The 19,798-nt window shown below is 31.3% G+C and overlaps 1 protein-coding gene and 1 pseudogene across 2 annotated transcripts; both read left to right on the top strand.

The window, feature by feature from the left end:
• Positions 1–19,798, top strand: part of LOC106637639 (homeodomain-interacting protein kinase 2-like) — a 37,181-nt pseudogene that overhangs the window by 7,044 nt on the left and 10,339 nt on the right.
• Positions 394–18,487, top strand: LOC149373688 (regulator of chromosome condensation-like). 2 transcript variants are annotated; one of them, XM_089595946.1, is made up of 7 exons: positions 394–612; positions 733–828; positions 16,636–16,755; positions 16,978–17,354; positions 17,459–17,822; positions 17,902–18,174; positions 18,256–18,487. In XM_089595946.1, coding segments are annotated over exons 1-7 (1,413 nt in total). In that variant the 5' UTR covers positions 394–611; the 3' UTR covers positions 18,438–18,487. The 2 variants fall into 2 exon arrangements, with proteins under 2 accessions (XP_089452072.1, XP_089452073.1); XM_089595947.1 differs by lacking the exon at positions 16,636–16,755.

The following is a 19,798-nucleotide window of genomic DNA, read 5'->3' as shown; positions in this document are numbered from 1 at the left end:
TCATAAAAAGCCCTTAATGTCTTTACTTTAAGTTTATACAGGCGTTCACACACTGACAAAAAAATTTCCCAAGAGGATTACCAAGAAAACCATATTATCAGTGTAACGGTTGATGATAACAAATTCATTTAGAAGCTTGTGAAAGTCTACAGCCATATATACTAAAGCTATAGTCGTATCGTGTTTTCGAGGCTGCATTCAGCAATGCTTTGTCTAGTTAAGTGTTAAATAATCATCAGTTGAAACAAATAACATGATATCGCTTTTCCCCAAACAGAAATTTTTTAGTAACTACATCACTCACCTGACAAAGCCACCAATTTGTTTGCTGTAGTCAGGTGATGAAATTTCATTTGGCTGCTTCTAGGCGACCAATCACCTATTAACAACGAACAATGACGTGGTGAATTGAGACAGTGATGTCGTGTTATTTTTCTCACACTCACGACAAATTTTAACTTGACTCCACCCCACGTGGCATTACTGTGGCAAGAGACCAGCTTTGGACTTCAGTGTTAGTACTGCCTCGCTCAGAGCAACTAAAATTTATTTGAACTACTTAGAAGTGTATTCGCAGCTCAACTTTGAAACTTCAAAAGGCATCTTTGAAGAGTAAGTGTAAACCAGTTTTTTTATTTTATTAACTATTAGTAATGCATATATGCCTTTTTTCTTTCCTTTATAAACTTAATTATTATTAAATGATCCTGTATTTTTTGTTTTGATTTACAGTGCAGCCGGAAAAAAAAGTTGGAAGAAAACGGCCCGCTAATGTCGAATTGCAGGATAAAACCAGAGCCGTAAAACGAGTTTTTATGCAGACTGATGGTAAGTACAGGTTATTATAATATTTAATTAAGTTGATGTTCTAACTTTATTGAACAAAAGTCTTTTGCGTATTTTCAATAGTCCAAAATTTCTAAATGTTTTATCATTGGTTGGTATCTGAAGAATATGCTTCTAAATATTTAATAATTTGTTAGTGTCTAAAATTGAATAATTTAAAAACAAAATTTATATCAGTGTTAGAAGATTCACACTTGAATAAATTATCAAGTTACTGTTATCAAGTCACTGTACAAATAAATACCTTTTAGTACCTTAGGGGTTTTTTTTTCTTTAACATTCGGACGTTAAGTGCGCCCTCAATAGAAAAAATAGGCTTTTGCACCTGGTGAGCATCCAATAAAAGCAATCACAAGAAGTCCCCCAGGGCTGGCGATATGTGCCACCAGGTACAAAAACTACCATTTCATTTTGCTTTTTCATAGAAAAAGCTTTGTTATACACAAAAATTACGTAATACCAGCGAAACTATGAGTCAGTATGTGTCTGTGTCTTATGGATCATAATTTTCTAGAGTAAGTTGCATTAAAAAGTGCCTTTAGCTTTAGTATTATTTCTATCAAATATGGGATTCAAATATATAGATAAGCTGTTGGTGAATACTATGTTAGTGAACTTCGCTAACTGTGATTTATTTTAAAAGCTCCTAGAGAACGTAGTACAGTAGTAAGTCAGTTTGATATGAGAGTTTTTAAAAAATTATTTCGAAAAAATTGAGATTTTTTACAATGTTTCAAGAAGATTGCTGTAAGGGAGAATGTAAAAGCACACATCGTCACGTTGTTGCTCAACACAAAATAAAAATTTAGCACATTCGTAATGAGTGTTTCAAAAAAAACCTTTAATTAAAAGATGATTTTTTTAAATTACCAACGTCTGAAAACAGAATATTATACTTGTGAAACTTGTGCAAGGATAAGATTTTTTTTTAATTTTACTAATCTGTTTTTCAAAATTGATGTGTTTTCGAGACTGCACTTAGCAATGCTTTGTTTAGTTAAGTATGAATTAATCGTCAGTTGAAACAGATAACGAGACAACATGATATCGCTTTTCCCAAAATATTAATTAAAAGTAATTATGTCACTTATACTTTTAGAAAAATAGCATTTCTTCATATTTATTTTTATAAGTGATATACTATTCATATTAAAAAGTACTGGATGTAGTCAAAGTCTGCACTATAGAGCAATGGTGTACCTACTATAATTATTCTACAAGAGTAACTTACACCAGTACATTTTCCACGCATTAACATTATACTACCAGCTACTTCGTGATGTTTACAGTTCTTTAATGTATGCTAGATATATTTTTAGAAATCGTTCAAAGTTATGTCAGAAGCACTTGCGCCCTTTATTTTTCTTTTACTTAATTTTAACGTACAACCGAACAAAGTAACTTTTCTGCATTTTGTTTCATGTCAAAATTAAAAAGAATTATTTTTTTCTATCTATTATTCTGATTCTTTCTTCAAACTGATGATTGTATCAACAATTTCCTAATTTTAGATACCATACTAAACACTTAAGGATCTTAACTTTATAAAGTAATATAGTAATTCCAAAAATGACAGTTGAATTTAAGAGTGCGAACAAATCAAATAGTACCCAGCTCCAGATAATTTTAACAACGCTAACTAATTTTTTAAGTTAATTATTACTCTGATTCAACAAAATCGATACTTAAAATAATTCTTTCCAATAACCATATGCTGTATGTAAATCCATAGTTATTAATTAATTAGTTATCTTACATTATTAGTATATTACTTACCTAGGGAGTAAAAACAAAGAATGTCTCAGATTGCAGGCAATTGACGCCCGAGACGAAGCCGAGGGCGATAATCATGCGATCTAAGGAATTCTTTGTTTCCTCCCGTGGGTGGGTTGTAAGTATACGATTTTTCATCAATCCTGCGCCGAGAGACGGGATTTTCGTTCCGCGAAGTGGGACAAAAGTTCCTACTTTCAGCGCAGTATGATGAAAAAAATTTTAATTATTTCAAATATTAGCTTTTGAAACTATATTTTTTTAAACTCGTTTTCAAATTCCCCAGCTCTTCATAATTGTCGTCCAATTACAGAACGAATAACAATGTTTCAGTTATGTGGCATTCGATCTTTAAGATGGGACTAATAATTACTTCCTAAGAAATACAGCAATTTAAAAATTACTAATGCATGAAGCTATTCTTTTGTAATTGCCTACTTTATCAAAAATATAGCATACAAAATACCTTTGTCCTAAAATAATTTTCAGATTAAATTAGTAATAATTTAAATAGTGGCATCATTTCACAACTTCATAGACCAGTACAATTAAATGTTAGGAGGTTCATTCAGATCGAAAAGTCCTAACGTTTTTCTTTTTTTCATCTCATCGTAATAGTGTTTTAAGTAATATATATTATTTGAAACAAAAGAGCTGGAAGTCAAATTAGTTATGAACAATTCAGAGCCTGAAATCGGACTTTCTTTACTTTTCATTAAACATTCAAAAAATTATGGGTCGTACAAAAAAACGTTTTATCTAAAAGTTGTAGCCTACTTAGATCTCTAAATTTTAAAAAATAAAGGATACGCTACAACCATAAAATAAGTTGCAAATTAAATAATAACACGAAATTCTGCGAAATTTTTTTTATTAAATATTTACTGTCGCAAGTTAGTTAGGATGACCAAACTTTACAAATGTTACTCTAAACATATAAAAATAGCATTTCAAAAATCAAACCCATCCGCCCAATACTTCATAAACAATTTAATCTGCAATTAAAAAAAGGCAAAAAGTTGGATTGTTTATACAAGTTTTTTAGGCGATCTCCAATGACTGTCATTAAATTTACACAGTCAAATGATCATATATTTTGATAATCAGAAAAAATTATGTTTTTTTAAAAATAACCGTTTATTTCACTATGAATACGGTTTTAGGCTTTATTAATAACGAAATAATTTATTTAAATATTTGAGTATTGATTAAAATTGTATTGCATAGCTAGAACTTCTCCGCAAATTTAATAAGAAAGTGCCCTACAAACAATACAAATAAAGTTACGGTTTACAAAAAAAATCACTGTGGCTTTTTATACTGACATTTAGACGTGGAACTTTACCATAGTGAGGTCGAAATGTTATACTTTTCAATGATGACACTTAAAACACTGTACGACTTTCTATTTTGTTGTTGCAATGAAATTAAGTACAGCGTTACTCCGTATCATGCTAGATTACGCAATAATCCATTATTTATTTTCATCTTATTTAGTTAATAGGACAGTTATTTTTTCTCTGATTATTTTTCTCCATCTTAATTAGTTTTTTTTTTTCATACACATCGTGTAATTGTTGATTTTTTACTATGGACGAGTTAACTTAACCATATTGATTCCATTGAATTAACCCAATTACTTTTAATCTCTGACGTGATATGTCTTGCTAAGGAGGTTCAAAAAATAATATATACTGTTCCTAGCGTAACCTTTACACTATAAAAAACATAATCGTCAACAGAGAATAAGTTATTTGTTTCGTCATTAGCAACAGTTTTTCTTGAAATTAAATTGAACTTTACGATTTTTTGTTCCATGCTAGTTTTGTCTTTGTTCTTGTGGTTGTCATAGTGTCACTTACTGTGACTACGGTTTACCATATTAAATCGTTTGTTTATGTGATATGAATTTGTTTACTCGAGGAAAAATAATTCAAGGTATTGTTAATTCTAACTGTCCGACGGCACGGTACGTTTACACCGTAGAGCCGGACACTGTTTTCCTTATTGTCAGATGTCACGGTAACATTACACCATACCTACTAACGAGGAGATCTACAGCGTTTAGGATAAACAAAAAACAAGTGGCTATATTTATGCAAAACACTGTGTCTTGCATGTAAAGCATGACGAATCCTAAAGGTACCAAAGCAAAAAAATTCATTTTAATAACAAAATCCTATTGAGTATTACTTTATTATCATATCCAACTGAGTATTAGTATCAAAATACTAACTTTAAATTCAAACTAAAAATTGCTTTTACAGCCATTTTAAAAGTTTTTTGATATTAAGTATCTTAATAACAATATTATAAGTGAAATTGTTCAGAACAAAAAATTGTATTTCAAGAAGATCTACAATTTTCATGTTAGATACTTGATCTAAAAATGTGCTGTTGGAAAGTTACATGGTGTAAAATGGTTTTTTGACTATTTTAAAACGATGTCCATCAATTCACTCGTTAATACGGCACTTAGGAAAACACTTACTGCAGAAAAAAGATTTATTTTCATGAGTCCTACAACTTTTGTACTTGACATTTTGTTGTAGAATTTGAATTTATTCTGTAAGAGGGCGAAAACGTTATTTTCGTTGTTTTGATGTATATTTTATTGTATAAAGTATCCACACTGCAATTTTCAGCAAAGTGCATGATACAAAAAAGTTGTATTACAACGAAATCTACATCTTCATGTTTGAACGCAAACGTGTAAAATGAATGTGAAAAAAGTTATCGCCAAAAGACTGTTTTTTTTGTCTCGGAGCTCTGCACTAAAAATTATTTAAAAGTTTTCTTTTAATGAAACTGATCTAAACCTAAACCTAAACCATTAGCTTAGGCATTCAAATCGAAGTAACGAATAAGATTGCAACTAATTTAGATCAAAATTACTTGAATTAATAAAAAAACTCGATGACGCTCACACATCCTTCCACACAAACACTATTTGACCAAATCAGGTCACCCTAATACTAAGTTAAAAATTTTTTTTATACTAAAAATAGACAATTCATGAATGGTTACACTATTTGCTTTAAGAAAATTACAAGGCACTCCCACAGATTGGTAGTGCAAACATCAAACATACGTAAAACATTGAGTATACTGGATGCAAAAGGGAGTACTTGGTAAAGGGGGCCAAGCTGCGCTGGCAGGGTGCTCTTCTTCCTCACCCCTTTGAATAATACTCCTGAGCTTCCTTAACCTACTAGAACAGTTTTTGTGTGCAGCGCTAGGATGACTTAGAATAAATGTGGCTCCGGAGGTGTTTTTGGCTTACGTCTCGGTAAAACTGCGCGTTTGACTTGCGCAATTACGCACCTAATCCTAAGGGCCTAAGACGATTGTTTGATGTTTATAGCCCTTTTGCTGTTGATAAATATCTAATATCTGTATGCGTTTTAACGATAATTAAGTATTAAATCTGTACCTATAAATTTGAATTTTCAACTATAATAATTTATAAAACAAATTTTATAAGCACTTAATCAAAATATTAAAGAAATTAAAAAAACAAAATACTTTAATAATTTATAGGACTTTTTCTAAATTAAGTTCAGAATAAGAGAAAATGAGAATAAATGAGTTCTTCCAACAGAAAAAGAAATAAAAAGTTTCTCCAAATTAAAAAAAAAAAATTAAAAGAAACGTGGAAATTTTGAAAGTGAATTAAATAATAATGGTATCAGTGGTGGTAAGCAAAAAATTTATTATTTTATTATTTATTATTTACTATTTTACACAAGTTAAGAGTTAAATATGAAAGTTAAAAGAATTTATAAGGGGATCTAATACTCAGAAGACAATTTATACAATACGCAGGGCAAATTTACTCTACATGTTTACTTCTTAGTTTTATACGGTTGAGCAGTACGTTTTACCCAAGGGCAGAATTAACTATGTATACTGAGCGCGCGGTGGCTCAGTTGGCTAGGTCGTGGATTGACACGCGGGAGACCGTGGTTCGATTCCCGGCCAGTGCGACTTATCGGGCAAGTACCTCTGTGATTTTTCATATGTGCTTTTTCACCACGCAATGCTCCTTGAGGAGGGTTTAGGCGACCTCCTCGCAGCATAATTGCCTAATTTCCCCCTACCCCCCTCCCAGTAATGGCAGGCCTCCCATCCCTCTTCCCTTCCTTCTCCAAAGTGCTAAGTGCCCATAGTAGTGCCCTTATTGAAGGAGCCGGACGTAGAGCACTATAATATAAAAAAAAAAAAAAAAACTTTATATACTCAATATTCACACCACCCATGTAAGAAAAAATCTTATTCACGATATTTGTGTTGCACACAGCATGAAAAATACTTTTCATATTAATTTTTATCATATAAAGGCTTAACTATATTTCATTAACGTGTGAATAAATATCGTTTACATTAAATTATGAAATGTTAAATGGCATTACGTTAGAAAAATGTAAAATGTCCTACAAAAAGCCCGTTTATGTGGCTTATGTACACAACCGACGATATGTACGTAACTAACGTTTGTAAGATTGTATCGCATGATTCTGGACTTACCCGTACAGTACATTATGATCGTTTGATTCTATTCTATGAGGTTTTACAAAGAAACGAGGACAACAATTTTTCAGAACGAGTATTTAGTACTTCCACATTTCAAATCAACTTTTTAGTTTTATTAGTATCAGAACAACTGTGACTAATCATTTATCGCATATAGTGGAGTTTATTTTGCTGTAGTAGTCGCAACAAAGTTTTTGATTTGCTCACAAACTTTAATCCTACAGTTTTATCTTAATACTTTCTTTAAAGTCCTTTTACTTTAGAAGATAAAATTTAAAAAATTTTAAAACCAAAGTACAAGATCAAGAAATTCCCAGAAAAGTACTGTCACGTACCATATGCTGGGCATATCAGACTGATTCACCCTAGTAACAACAAGCCAACGCTAGTAAAGGATACCAATACGGGGAACGAGCTTATATAAGGCCCTGCGAGACACGAATCGGGGCACTCGAGCGTCTTTTAGGCAAGAGACCGAACGATAAGTAGAAAACACCGCGCGAAACACACACGCCTCTGCCTTCAAGAAGCTAATAAATAATTGACCAACGAGTTGAGTTCTTTTCGTGACGCACCTCCTTACCAGCTCCTTTATTCTACGTAACAGTACCGTGAAATCATAATTGTGTAAATTTGGAGAAGTTGCAAATCAAGCTAGATTAATATTTAATACTTTTCTTCTGATTTTTTTTTAAGTTAAGTCCATGACCCTATATTTTAAAGAATTCAATAGATTCTTTGTAAAAAAATACACAAGAACCATTTTTAATTTTTGAGATTAATCAAAGATTTTCGCAGATATAGTTGATTTTGTGACCACTGTCCATAAAAGTAGATGTTAAATTGGTGAATTTTTAGAAGTGATTTGCGAAAAAATTAAGTTGTTAACCCCAGTATTTTCTTATCGCAAATGAATTTGGTATACTTTATTGATATAATTTCAGAATTTCGGAGGTTTTGATCAACCTGATAAATCGCCCAAGCCACCTTAATTTAGTTAGGTTCATCAAAGAAAAAAAATAACCAAAAAATCGTAACTTTTTCTTGGTATGACAGTGGTTAAGTTTTGTATCATGTTGTCATGACAAACGTGTCTTTGCAAATGTTACACACGTCTTTAAGTTATTCAATAAATAAATGATCGTCTAAATTACTGCACAATAAATATGTTTCTCGTGTAATGTTTCTAATGTTCAAAATTACATGACATCTGACTGTTTACAATACTTGGGCATAATTTCTTGACTGACAGTAGAACATGGCTTTTTTTATCAGATGCAATCATTAGAAATGACTGAACAAGTATGAATTATACTATTTGACGTACAATATGCAATATAAAGATGAATTCTAAATAATTATATTGGAAAATATAACTCAATTATAAAAAAAATTTTTGTATTTACTTTTCTTGCATAAAAAACGTGTGGGTGGTCAAATTTTTGGTAAATATATATACATGACTTACAAAGTAACTTTGTTTTATACACATTTCTTACAATGATGAAAAATACACTAAATTTCTACTGAATTTAAATGGAGAAACGGTATGACAAAATCTTTTTGATCATTTGGCAGCTCGTAAACTAATTAATCTATCATTTTTAATTTTTAGGGCTGCCATAAGACAAGACAATACGATATTTTTAGCATTTCATTATCGTTATCGACAAATACTCACAAATCAAGTCTTGCCTTGTTCTCGAGTTTTTCTTGTGCATGTGATCTTGATATTGTCTTTTCTTGTAAAAGTTCTTGTTCAAAAAATCTTGATCTTGTCTTTAAATATCCATAGTTTTAATATTTTATAAATTAAAATTATGATAGATGAAAAAAGTACGCTACAGTAAGATAAATAAAAGGTATCGGTAAACAAATAAATAAAGAATGTAGTTCTAACATAAATTTAAAGATATATATATTTTCATAAATATTTTAGATCTGACATATATATTGAAACATCGATTCTTATGAATGTAGTAACATCTTATATTTAGATGACTGGATTAATTGTGATATCAAATTAAATATTATTACACCTAATAATTTATTGAAATTTTTAAAGTAACGACAAAATATATTTTTATATTGAAGAAATTTTAGTTTTGTTGTTAGTTTTCTACAACGGTACTTTGCTAATTTTTTGTTTAAATTCGCTTTTTATCCAGGAGATACACCGTATGACTCGAATAGAAACATAGCTTAAAGAACATCGTTTTACTGTGACAAGATCAGAGGCTGCATAAAACAGCCGCTCAACTGGAACTGAACTTGGCATGATGGCAAGAAAATCTCTGGCCATCTTTGATAAAATAGGAATTCACTCTTGTTTCACTTCTTTTAACTATTGTAACATAGGATTTTTCGCGGGAACCCTGAGCCTGTCACAGTAGTTATTAATTTCGATTTTCTAATTTCACTGTTGTCTATTTTAACAGAGTACACTGACCTTAAATCTAAGTAGTTATTTTTCGGTTCGTTTGTTGCAGTATAATTTTGAATAAAATTTTTCGTATACACATTATAATAGTCTTTTTTGTAAATGGTTTCAGATTTTTGTAAAGCTACTTTTTTTAACTTTTTACTCCACGCAGTTTCATCGAAACCCTTATACTTATGACACGTTTCCAAAATTAAACAAACAATATACATCCAGTTACATTTGCGATAATGCTTAGCTAACTTATCCAAACCAGATTGGAAATTATCGCAGTTGCCTGCTGAAAGTATTATAAATAAGATACTAAGTCCTGTAAGAAATCCCAATCAGAATTGCTTAAGTGATACTCTTGAAATTCTAAAACATTCATAAGAATCATATTTATAGCTAATTTTAGGTGTAGCGCAGTGTCAATGAGATCGCTTGTGCTATTCCATGTATAGCTCTAACATCTAAAGTCGGTTTAACGTATTTTATGTTTAAATCTCTGCATGAATTTTTTAATTGCATATTCAAGGTTTTATTCCGACGAATTTTTTTAATCAAACATCTTAATTTACAAATAATATTTTTGGAATTTTTTTTCACATTTATGTTCTCTTCATCATTACTTAAATCATTAATATTCACATCAGACTCTTTCACTTCAAAAATGTTCAGTATAGAAGATTTTGTTGGACAATCTGGACAATAAAAAGCACTGCCTTTTATCATAAACGTTTTGCCAGACAGGTATATATCATTACTCTTTAGTTTATTTGTAGAGTAAATTTTTTTGATTTAAATAATTTGTTTTTTTTTTGTAAATCCAACGTTAACTAGTGGCTTGTTTGTGATAAAAAAAAAATTAAACAGTTAAGCTGCTCGATTATTATGTTATCGGTGAATTTTTTGTGCTGCAATATTTAAAAAGCTTTTGAGTCTATAAAAATATTTTGTAAATGCTGCTATAAACTAATACTCACTTGTGCCCATGGTCTATTTGCACTATTTATGTCATTTTTAAATTTTTCTAATTTATTTTCGAAGCAAAACGCTAAAATGTCCGATAACGGGCAATTTATGTATTCGACATCGTCAGCTATAGTAGCATCAAACTGCACATGTTAGAAGTTATAACTTCTTGCCCAAAAATTTTAGCGATGGGTTTAACAAAAATTTTTGAATATATTCTTACGTGATTCAAGTATTTGTCATACAATTCGTGACAGTTGAAGATTCTAGTTGAAACAAGTAATAATAAAAAAGTTTTATAAAGCTCGATTGGTAAGAGATCTTTTAACACAACCGACCCACAATACATAAAAAGAAAATCTGAATTCACACGCATTCCACGTTCCTCGTTCACCTAAAGAACACGTAGCTCTCTGGAATTCGCGAGGTACCTGGGGCTACCAATATTACAAAAGTGGCCAGATAATCTTAATATTATTTTACGATCTAGTTTGTTTTTTTCTCGAGTCCCAAGTTTCTAATAATTTTTTCGTGACTCCAATACGACAGAGATACATGAAGTCCAAGACAAAATGGTAAATCATGTCGACTTGAGAAATTGTTTTCAATGGAGAAATACCTATATAATTTTAACGGTCCTGATTGTCATGAAATTATTTATCTGTCCTAAGGGGTTTTTCTAAATAAGGAATTATAACTTTTTTTTTATAGTAAATACCTCTTTCAATGCAGTGCTCGTAACTCGAACAATCACAATGGTTTTTAATACATTTAATTAAAGATCTAGCCGGACGGTAACAGACAAAACACATGATGACAACTTAAAAATGCTTTATTTATCTCATTTCAGTTAGTAAGTTCATCGCATAATATTTCCGTGAATTTTAAAAAATGTGATCCAATTGACTTAGGTTTTCCGAAATTTTATTGTACAGCTATAGGAAATGGATACTCTGCACACAATAGGTCAGAATTCTTTTGAACTGGATTTGAATAACGGCAATCCATCCATATTAAATTGTATTTTTACCACTTTGTTCAGATGTAACTGAGGTTTGATGATTTTTTTTAGTTGATTTGTCATTCCATAGTATGCCATTTGTGACATATCATTTTTGTTTGACATATTAAATTTGAAAATTTTTATTTTGCTTTGCTTCTTTTTTCTTAAGCAAGGTCTTATGCGAAAGAGGTAGTAAAGGTAAAAGCTATTTAATTCGCTTAATAAAAGTCTATCTGAGTGGGTGGAGAATTGTATTTCAATGCTAAATTTCTTAGAACTTTTGCAATCTTACAATCCGAATTTTGTGAAAGGTTTACTTGATTATGATTATTTAGTCCTTCATTAGAATTATTCTCAATTTTTGACAGCATTATCATTTGATTCTTTAATTGGAAAGAGAGGCCTCGTAGCCTTCTAAGCAAGGGAGTCAAAGTTAGAGTGCCAGGTCTCTCTTCTAGCTGCAACATAAAACCTCGGTTTTAGGGCGGCATATGAATCTTCGCTGTCCTTGTTTATGATACTGATGTCCCAGAGAAAGAGACAGGTAGTCGCTTCAAGTCACATATTGTGATTCTCCCATGTAGTGCTAGCGTTAGGCTTGGTGACTGCGGCGCGGGCGACGGTACGGGATGTGCTGCGTAGCAAGCTCCCAGAAAATTACCTACTTAATGCGCGAGTGCGCTTGATATTTATGAGCACCTATTTTAAACTTACATTGTAACAAACAAACAAAAATGAGTCTATTTTTATGTAGTTATACGACCGATGGTCACAATACATGTAACCGTATACTAAGAAGACTTCGCCCATCGATTTTCTTTCTTGTTTTTAAAAACTTAACTCTGCCAATTTTTCAAATTTTTTAAACATCATGGCATTAATAAAATAAACTTAAGACCAGCTCTTTATACAAAAAATACCAATATTATTTTAAAGATCGCTTATCACACCGGCATTACCTGGTTACGTGACATACAACTATCTCACTTAAAAATATTGGGTGATGAAGTTGCTACAGTTCAAGTCACCTGTATTTTTTATAAACAATTCCTAGTTGATGAAGAAGAAGCCAACTTAAAATCCGAGTTGAAAAAGCAGTTAACTCAGATTTGGCTTCGAAAAGTAGTCAATTCAGGTTCGGGTTAAAACAAAGATTTTTCAAAAATCCAATGTTTCAGAAACATAATATAGTATGTTACTATAATAGAGCGTACTATACTTATTAAATTATGTGCTTTACAAGCCTGGTGTGTTAAGACGGAATTCTATGATTAGACTGTAGATATAATTTATTTTAAATGTTGTTGAAAAAAATTCTAAACTAATTTTTTTTTTATTTTTAAACGTCATTTTAAATGAACAATTGATTCCAACTACAAGCGATACTTTTTTATGAACTTGAGTATGAAAAGTTGTTATAGTTTTTAATTTTTTCCTAATCAATAAACACATTAATTTTATGTAAACACGGCGTACTATTTTATAACATCTATAAAAACGGAAATATTCTTGTACAAAAGTAATAAGGTATATTATACACCACAACTTTATATTTTTGAAAGGATATTTACGTATACGTACGTTCACATACAACATTGATTATATTTCTTTTACATTTTCTCTCCCTGCTCTTATGATCATAGTAGAATAGTTTTTTAGTACCTAGTTTTGTAATGTTAATTAAATTATTACTTGGAAGATATTCCATTAAACATAATCAAGAATGAATAGTCTCGTATAGAGACCACGATAAAATTTTTTGTGATTCGATTCGAAAAAATTGTCTGGCAAAATGTTTTGAAATTTTGTGAGGTGATTTATCTAGAATTTAAGTGTGATTACTGCAAGTTTCATACATACATAAACTATTTGGAATCTGCAATACGTCAATTTTACGATGTTAATGTAAGATTTAAAAAAAAGTTTCTAAATGTTTCTACGTCTTACTTGATAATTAAGTTTCACAGATTAAAATTATTCCCTTTTACTAAATTTAAAGTAATAATTTTTAAATGTATAAGACTTGGAATGAGTATTATGCATTAATAATAAATAGTTTCCAGTCATTTGAATATGTACGTTAAACATATTAATCATTAGTATTAGGATTCTATTGAAAATGTGAAATCTTACTCGTAAAAAATAGATACTTTGTATGAGTTATTTACATCTGTAAAAATGTTTACAAAAAACGTTAAGTCTATTAAAAAAATGAAGAAGACACTGTAATAACAGTCGTTAATTGACCAGACATCTGATAACAGAGTTTTTGGTTTTTTCTATTTTATAAATATTTTTCAATGTCACATGTTTTAATCAATCATTTACTAATAAAACTTTTTCTTTCTATTGAATGTGATTGATTTTTCAAATTTCAATTACTTTAGGAACAATTTGAGTAAATAAGTAAGAGCTTGACCCATATGAAGTACTTTTTGTTTGTTTGTTTGTTGATAACAGTTATTATTTTTTTTTTTCTACGTCTTTTAATGTAACGTCCAGAAATGACTTCCTTACTATACCAATATTTTTGAAATAGTGGTGTACTATCGGGTCTTTGTCTTCTAATTTAAACTCATTTTTCTTTAATTCACTGAAATCTACTGAAACATCTTTTTTCGTAAACAGCTGCCATCGTTTTGCCCGATTGAGCACTCCGATTAGTGTAAATGTAGGGTACAGTTATATAACTTGTAAGCAAAAAAGCGAACTCTAAAAAACAATATTCAGTTTAGCATTTCTTTCTTCGTTATGTAACAATGGTTTTCGTCATTTTACTGTCTCCTGCTTTTATGTGAGAACACATATCAAATTTATTTTAATCCCTAACCATCTCTTATGGAAGATTTACTTATTTTATCTTAAGGAAAAGTCAAGGTACTTCAGAAGATATTTCTATTTAACATTATGGCTTACAATTTTTATTGTTCTTGAACTAATTATTTCAAAGCGTAAAAGTGACAATATCTACTGAAAATAAGCTATAGTCTTAAAGTAAATAATACATTATTCATCAAGTTGTACATGAAGAATACCTTGCATATTGTAACAAATGTCTGGATACCAAAAAATCCTAAAGAAAATTAGTCAAAAAGTGAAAAGTAGTATAATTTAGATCATTAATTGTCAAGATTTCGTGTACATTGTCTAGCCATTTGCAGACAATCGAAAATTTATTAGATGTAGTAGTAGGTACATACACAACACGGTGATGGTTGCTGGTAGCTGTTATCGATACTACGTAGAAATGACATATCTGCTGTAGCATAAAATTAAGATAGAAAAGTTCAACCAATGTTGACGTTTAAAATAAAAACAAAAACTTAAATAAATTTGATATGCTCTGTTTATTCTGTGCTCAGGCTCTACCTCACGCTGCACAAATGTAGGGATTGGCACTGAACAACCACATCCTAAAAAAGTAAAAGAGAAATGTCCACAGCGTACTTTTTCTAACGTTTCCAGACGGTAGGGCCATCCTATATACGGCTTCTTATAAAACTGTATGGATTGTGAAAGGACTCCATATTTTTAAAGATCAATTACAAATCATAGTTTTTATTAATAATCAGCACTATCGTATTCTACACCCGGTATATAATTTTATTGATAAAAATTTCTGTTATACTTTCGATCAAAACACAAAGAAATTTAAAAATATTTTCTGCACACCCCCGCCGAAAGTGCTTCATGCCTGACCTGCTTCAAAACAGGTAATCAGCTCTTTTGGTGAGGGTAGACAGAAAAATAGTATACGCACCACGTTCGGAGGTTAAGAAATAACCTAGATTTTTCTATTTAAACATACACATATCAAATGTACTAGCCAAAAATTACAAAAAAACTCACCTTATTGTGTGCTCTATTACCCTGTCGCACACGGGATTCTACCCAGACCCAAGACTAGTTTACGTTTTATTGGTTTTATCAATATCTAATCAAAAGTTTTTGTGCACTATGACTTATAATATACATAATACATGATATCTTAAATGACGTAGTGAAAATACCTTATTGGGTGTAAATACCTGATTTCAATTGTAATACAATACTTACATATCAGTGTGCCTGTTACAACATATTACACTTAAGTTCTTTATCCTACATATGCTGTGATCACTTTGGCTAGTTGAATAAAAATAAAAATAGTACCATTCACAAGATAAATTGTTAGTGACTGATTAAATAACACGGAATTTTACAAATCTTTGTACTCAACTTGCTTCAAATTTTCAAATAATTCCTGTGTGCCTTAAAATTGTTAAATTATATGACGTTCTGTTGGAACTATTTATTCTACTTTTTAAGGTTTTCTTAGATAAAATAAACTTTAAGCATAACTCTACAGAACAATAAAAAAAAACGATATACGAAAAACTCGGATATTTGCAATACCGTTTGCCTAAGAAATTATCAAGAAATTCAAGCACATAGGTGTAATTCTACTTGATTTAATCCCGTAATTTTCACTCGGATTGAAAATAATTAACATAACTTAAAACAAGAATTTTTCAAAATTGTTGAGATTACAATCTATTTGAGGGAAAAAAAAAAATGCATGTGGTGAGCCATGAATATTAAATTTTCATTCAGATTTTCTAACAAGGAATTTTATTTTACGATTCATACAACGAATTTTATTGTACACATGAGAAGAAACGAAAAGTCTAGACAAACAAATACTTAAACATATTTACAAATTATGTGGTAAGAAATTATACTCACCCTATATTTGCAACTCAACAACGATAATCTCCCACGTTCTTCAAAATTGTAATTGTTTTTTGTATTTTTCACACTTACATTGATATAAGACAGTATTGTGCCTTAAAAGAGCTTACAATCAGTATAAAAAATTACGAGTAGATTACAGTTGCTCTTTAAAAAACTATGTTATAAGTTTATTGTCATCGTTCAACTGGCTCAATGACATAGCTTCGAAAGGTCTTTCGCAATTGTGTAAACTTCTGTATTCACTAGATAATTTATTTTTTAAACCTATTACCATACACATATGCTACTTTTATTGCTTTATTATTCATTCAAGTATAAATAAATAACCCTTTGTTTATCTATTTCTCAACAGTGCCACCGAAAAAAAAAGTCACACTTAAACGAAAGTCTTCAGTACCGCAAGACAAGTCAGCCATACCCGTAAAACGGGCTAGGACTTGTAAAAAAAAACAAGAAATATTGGAGATTGAGGGTACGTGAATTCTAGTTTTTTGCATATTTTGAACCTTATCGCAGGATTTTTTTGTGGTTGCCATAATATCGTAGATGCAGTTTTTCACACAATTTTCTAGATCGAACTAATGTAAAAAGTTACAAGTTAATCAAACATTATAAGCCCATAAATCTGTCCCGTGAAATTAATGACGAACAAAAATCTAGTACTCCCCAGATAATGATAATTCACATTTTTTAGATCCAGTAGCTAAAGAGATCCGCCGACAAGGGAGCACTTGTGGTGCGACACTTACATGTGGCCAAGGGGACACTGGCCAGCTGGGACTAGGAGAGGAAGTCCTAGAAAAAACAAGATTCACGGAAGTCTCGCAATTAACAGATGTAATTTCCATTGCTGGAGGAGGCATGCATAACATAATCCTCACCAAAGATGGTCGCGTTGCAACTTTTGGTTGCAACGACGAAGGGGCATTGGGGAGAGACACTACAGAATGTGGAGAATCTACCCCGGGATTTGTAGAGTTACCTGCGCGGGCTTTACAAGTAACCGCGGGTGATTCCCATAGTGCCGCTCTCCTTGAAGATGGGAGGGTTTATTGTTGGGGAGCATTTCGGGTAAGAGAAAGCTTGTTAATTTATAATGAAAAAAACTAAGAACTAATAATTCAGGTAGCAGTAATAAGCATTTTAATAAATTGTCACATGATTTCACTTTGTAGGATTCGCATGGAACATTAGGGCTGGTGACGAGAAAAAAAGAAGAGACTCCGACTAACATACTTCCAAATAAAAAATTTCTGAAAATATCATCTGGTTCGGACCATCTTGTGCTACTCGATAACACTGGCACAGTGTTTACATTGGGATGTGCTGAGCAGGGCCAGCTCGGCAGAGTTTCCATTAGGAAAGTGGACCGCCACACAAGACGAGGAAAGGACCAACTCCTCACCCCAGAGAAAGTCCACTTTAACATAAAAAAGAATATCAGTATTAAAAACATCTGGGCGGGAAGCTTTTCCACGTTTGCTGAAGCAGGGAATGGCGACCTGTACGTGTGCGGACTTAATAATTATAACCAGATCGGTATGTTAGTTTTTATAAGAAAATTTTTAAAATAAATGTTTGACCTGATTCGAATAACTTATTTTTCATTCAATTTTAGGTCTCAAAGGATGTGATAGAACCTTACACCCTAAGGTTTCGAACACATTCAGCAGACACAGATGGATGCAAATCAGCTCAGGTCAGCATCACACTGTTGCTGTGAACGATAAAGGACGAGTTTATACAATTGGGCGTAAGGAATACGGAAGATTAGGCCTTGGGAGCCTATGCGAGGATGCTCAGGAGCTGATGCCAGTGCCCAAGCTGGAAAACTTAAAGTGCATTGACGTGGCAGCTGGTACTGCACAGTCGTTTGCCGTCACAAATACTGGTAAGTCTAATTATAGTATGCGAAATAAAAATTAATGTCTACAATATACGATAACGAATTAATCTCGACAATTTTTTTCAGGAACACTCTATGCCTGGGGCATGGGCTCGGAAGGTCAGTTAGGAACTGGTAAAGAGGAAGATATATACGAGCCTGAATTAATTAATTCAAAACACGTCAAAGATGCATTCGTCCTCCAGGTATCTGGAGGAGGGCAGCACACGATTGTTTTAGTAAAAAAACCACATTCCTCGTTAATATAATGGTATGCTGCCCTTCATCTGATACCTGAAGAAACTTGTTACACTAGAATATGTATAACAATGAATTTAAGTTTTCTGTTAGTAATAGTGTAAGATTTCAGTGATTAGTCACATCGAGGTGTTAAGTTATGATTTTATTATGTTTTATTGTTTTAAATATATCTGTGTAAGCTCAACTATTTTAAGCTTACTCTCTCACAACTATTTTGTCGTGTAGGGTTTTTCATGCGTAGTTTTTGTATCTTCATATTATTTGTCTGAGGTTATCCTTTCTAATATTAATTTTTTCTTAACATATGTTTACTAAGCTTATGTTTTAAAATGTTTGTAGATTTTATCTTTTGGTTTTTAAATACATAACTTTGTACTGTACTTATAGTTTTCCAGTTTTATTTGTTTTTCTACTCTGTAGTCTATCATATCCTTGAGTCCTTGAGGTATTTAATTTGCTTACAAACTTGTCTAATTATTGAGGAAAACATTCTTTTATTATTCATAGAAAGCCAGGTTTCACAAGTTACACATTTTTTATGCAAATATTTAACGGGTTGTAAAGAGATTCCATTAAAGAATCAACGTCCATTTTTACCATACCAATTTCTTTTTAGACGTAGAACATGATGTCATATTAATTAGCAGTATAAATCCTTTTTCAATGTATTCAAACTTTAATCTCTAGATTTGGTGGGAACCTGTAACTTCCGACCAGTTTATCTTTGCTATCTCATCTTTTTTATCATTTAAAAATTAATAAATAAATAATGAATTCTTGATTTTTATTTATCAGTGGTAAAAAAAAATTTGTTGGACCCCAACTGAATGTTTGTCCAAGAAGTAAGAAATCAAAGTTCTTCACCATTAAAAAACTGCTAAACTAATTAAATTTTTAGATTTTTAAAACCTAAATTAAAATATTATTTTAAAAAGGAGTACTTTATGATACTATACGATATTTCATACTGTCGAGATTTTTTTAAAGCACTGCGTTTTAAAAAATGGAGAGGTGTAAGGATACAAAACTGTGTTGTAATTGTTTGAGACAAAGGTATTCTCGTCACGATTTTTAAAAATAATCCGTGACAGCTATGCTCCAGCCATCATCATATACTTTCACATTCCAACAAAAATTTGAGTCGGTTGCAAAATATTTCTCAATCATCTTCCCGGAAAGTCAGAGTTAGCAAAGCTAGGAAACATGTGAGCGCCAGATCAGAAGTTCAGAATTATGATTAAAATCAATAATGTTAGTAAGAATAGTACCTCAATTCGTGATTGATTTAAAAAATTTAAAATTGATTCACACTTCCATGAAAGAAAGCCAACACGGCCCAACAGTGACCCAACACCGGTAGGTACCCATT

Source organism: Copidosoma floridanum, unplaced genomic scaffold, assembly GCF_036245765.1.
Source record: "Copidosoma floridanum isolate Cflo_tuat_1 unplaced genomic scaffold, Cflo_Japanese_pri ptg000029l, whole genome shotgun sequence".
Lineage (NCBI taxonomy): Eukaryota > Metazoa > Arthropoda > Insecta > Hymenoptera > Encyrtidae > Copidosoma > Copidosoma floridanum.
Note: the sequence above shows the minus strand (reverse complement) of the source record. Positions and strands in the feature narration are given on the sequence as shown.

Excerpts from the sequence above, each read along its gene's own strand:
- LOC149373688 (XM_089595946.1), top strand. Across the intron at positions 829-16,635 it reads AGTTTTTATGCAGACTGATG|TGCCACCGAAAAAAAAAGTC; the intron begins GTAAGTACAGGT and ends ATTTCTCAACAG. Across the intron at positions 18,175-18,255 it reads GTTTGCCGTCACAAATACTG|GAACACTCTATGCCTGGGGC; the intron begins GTAAGTCTAATT and ends AATTTTTTTCAG.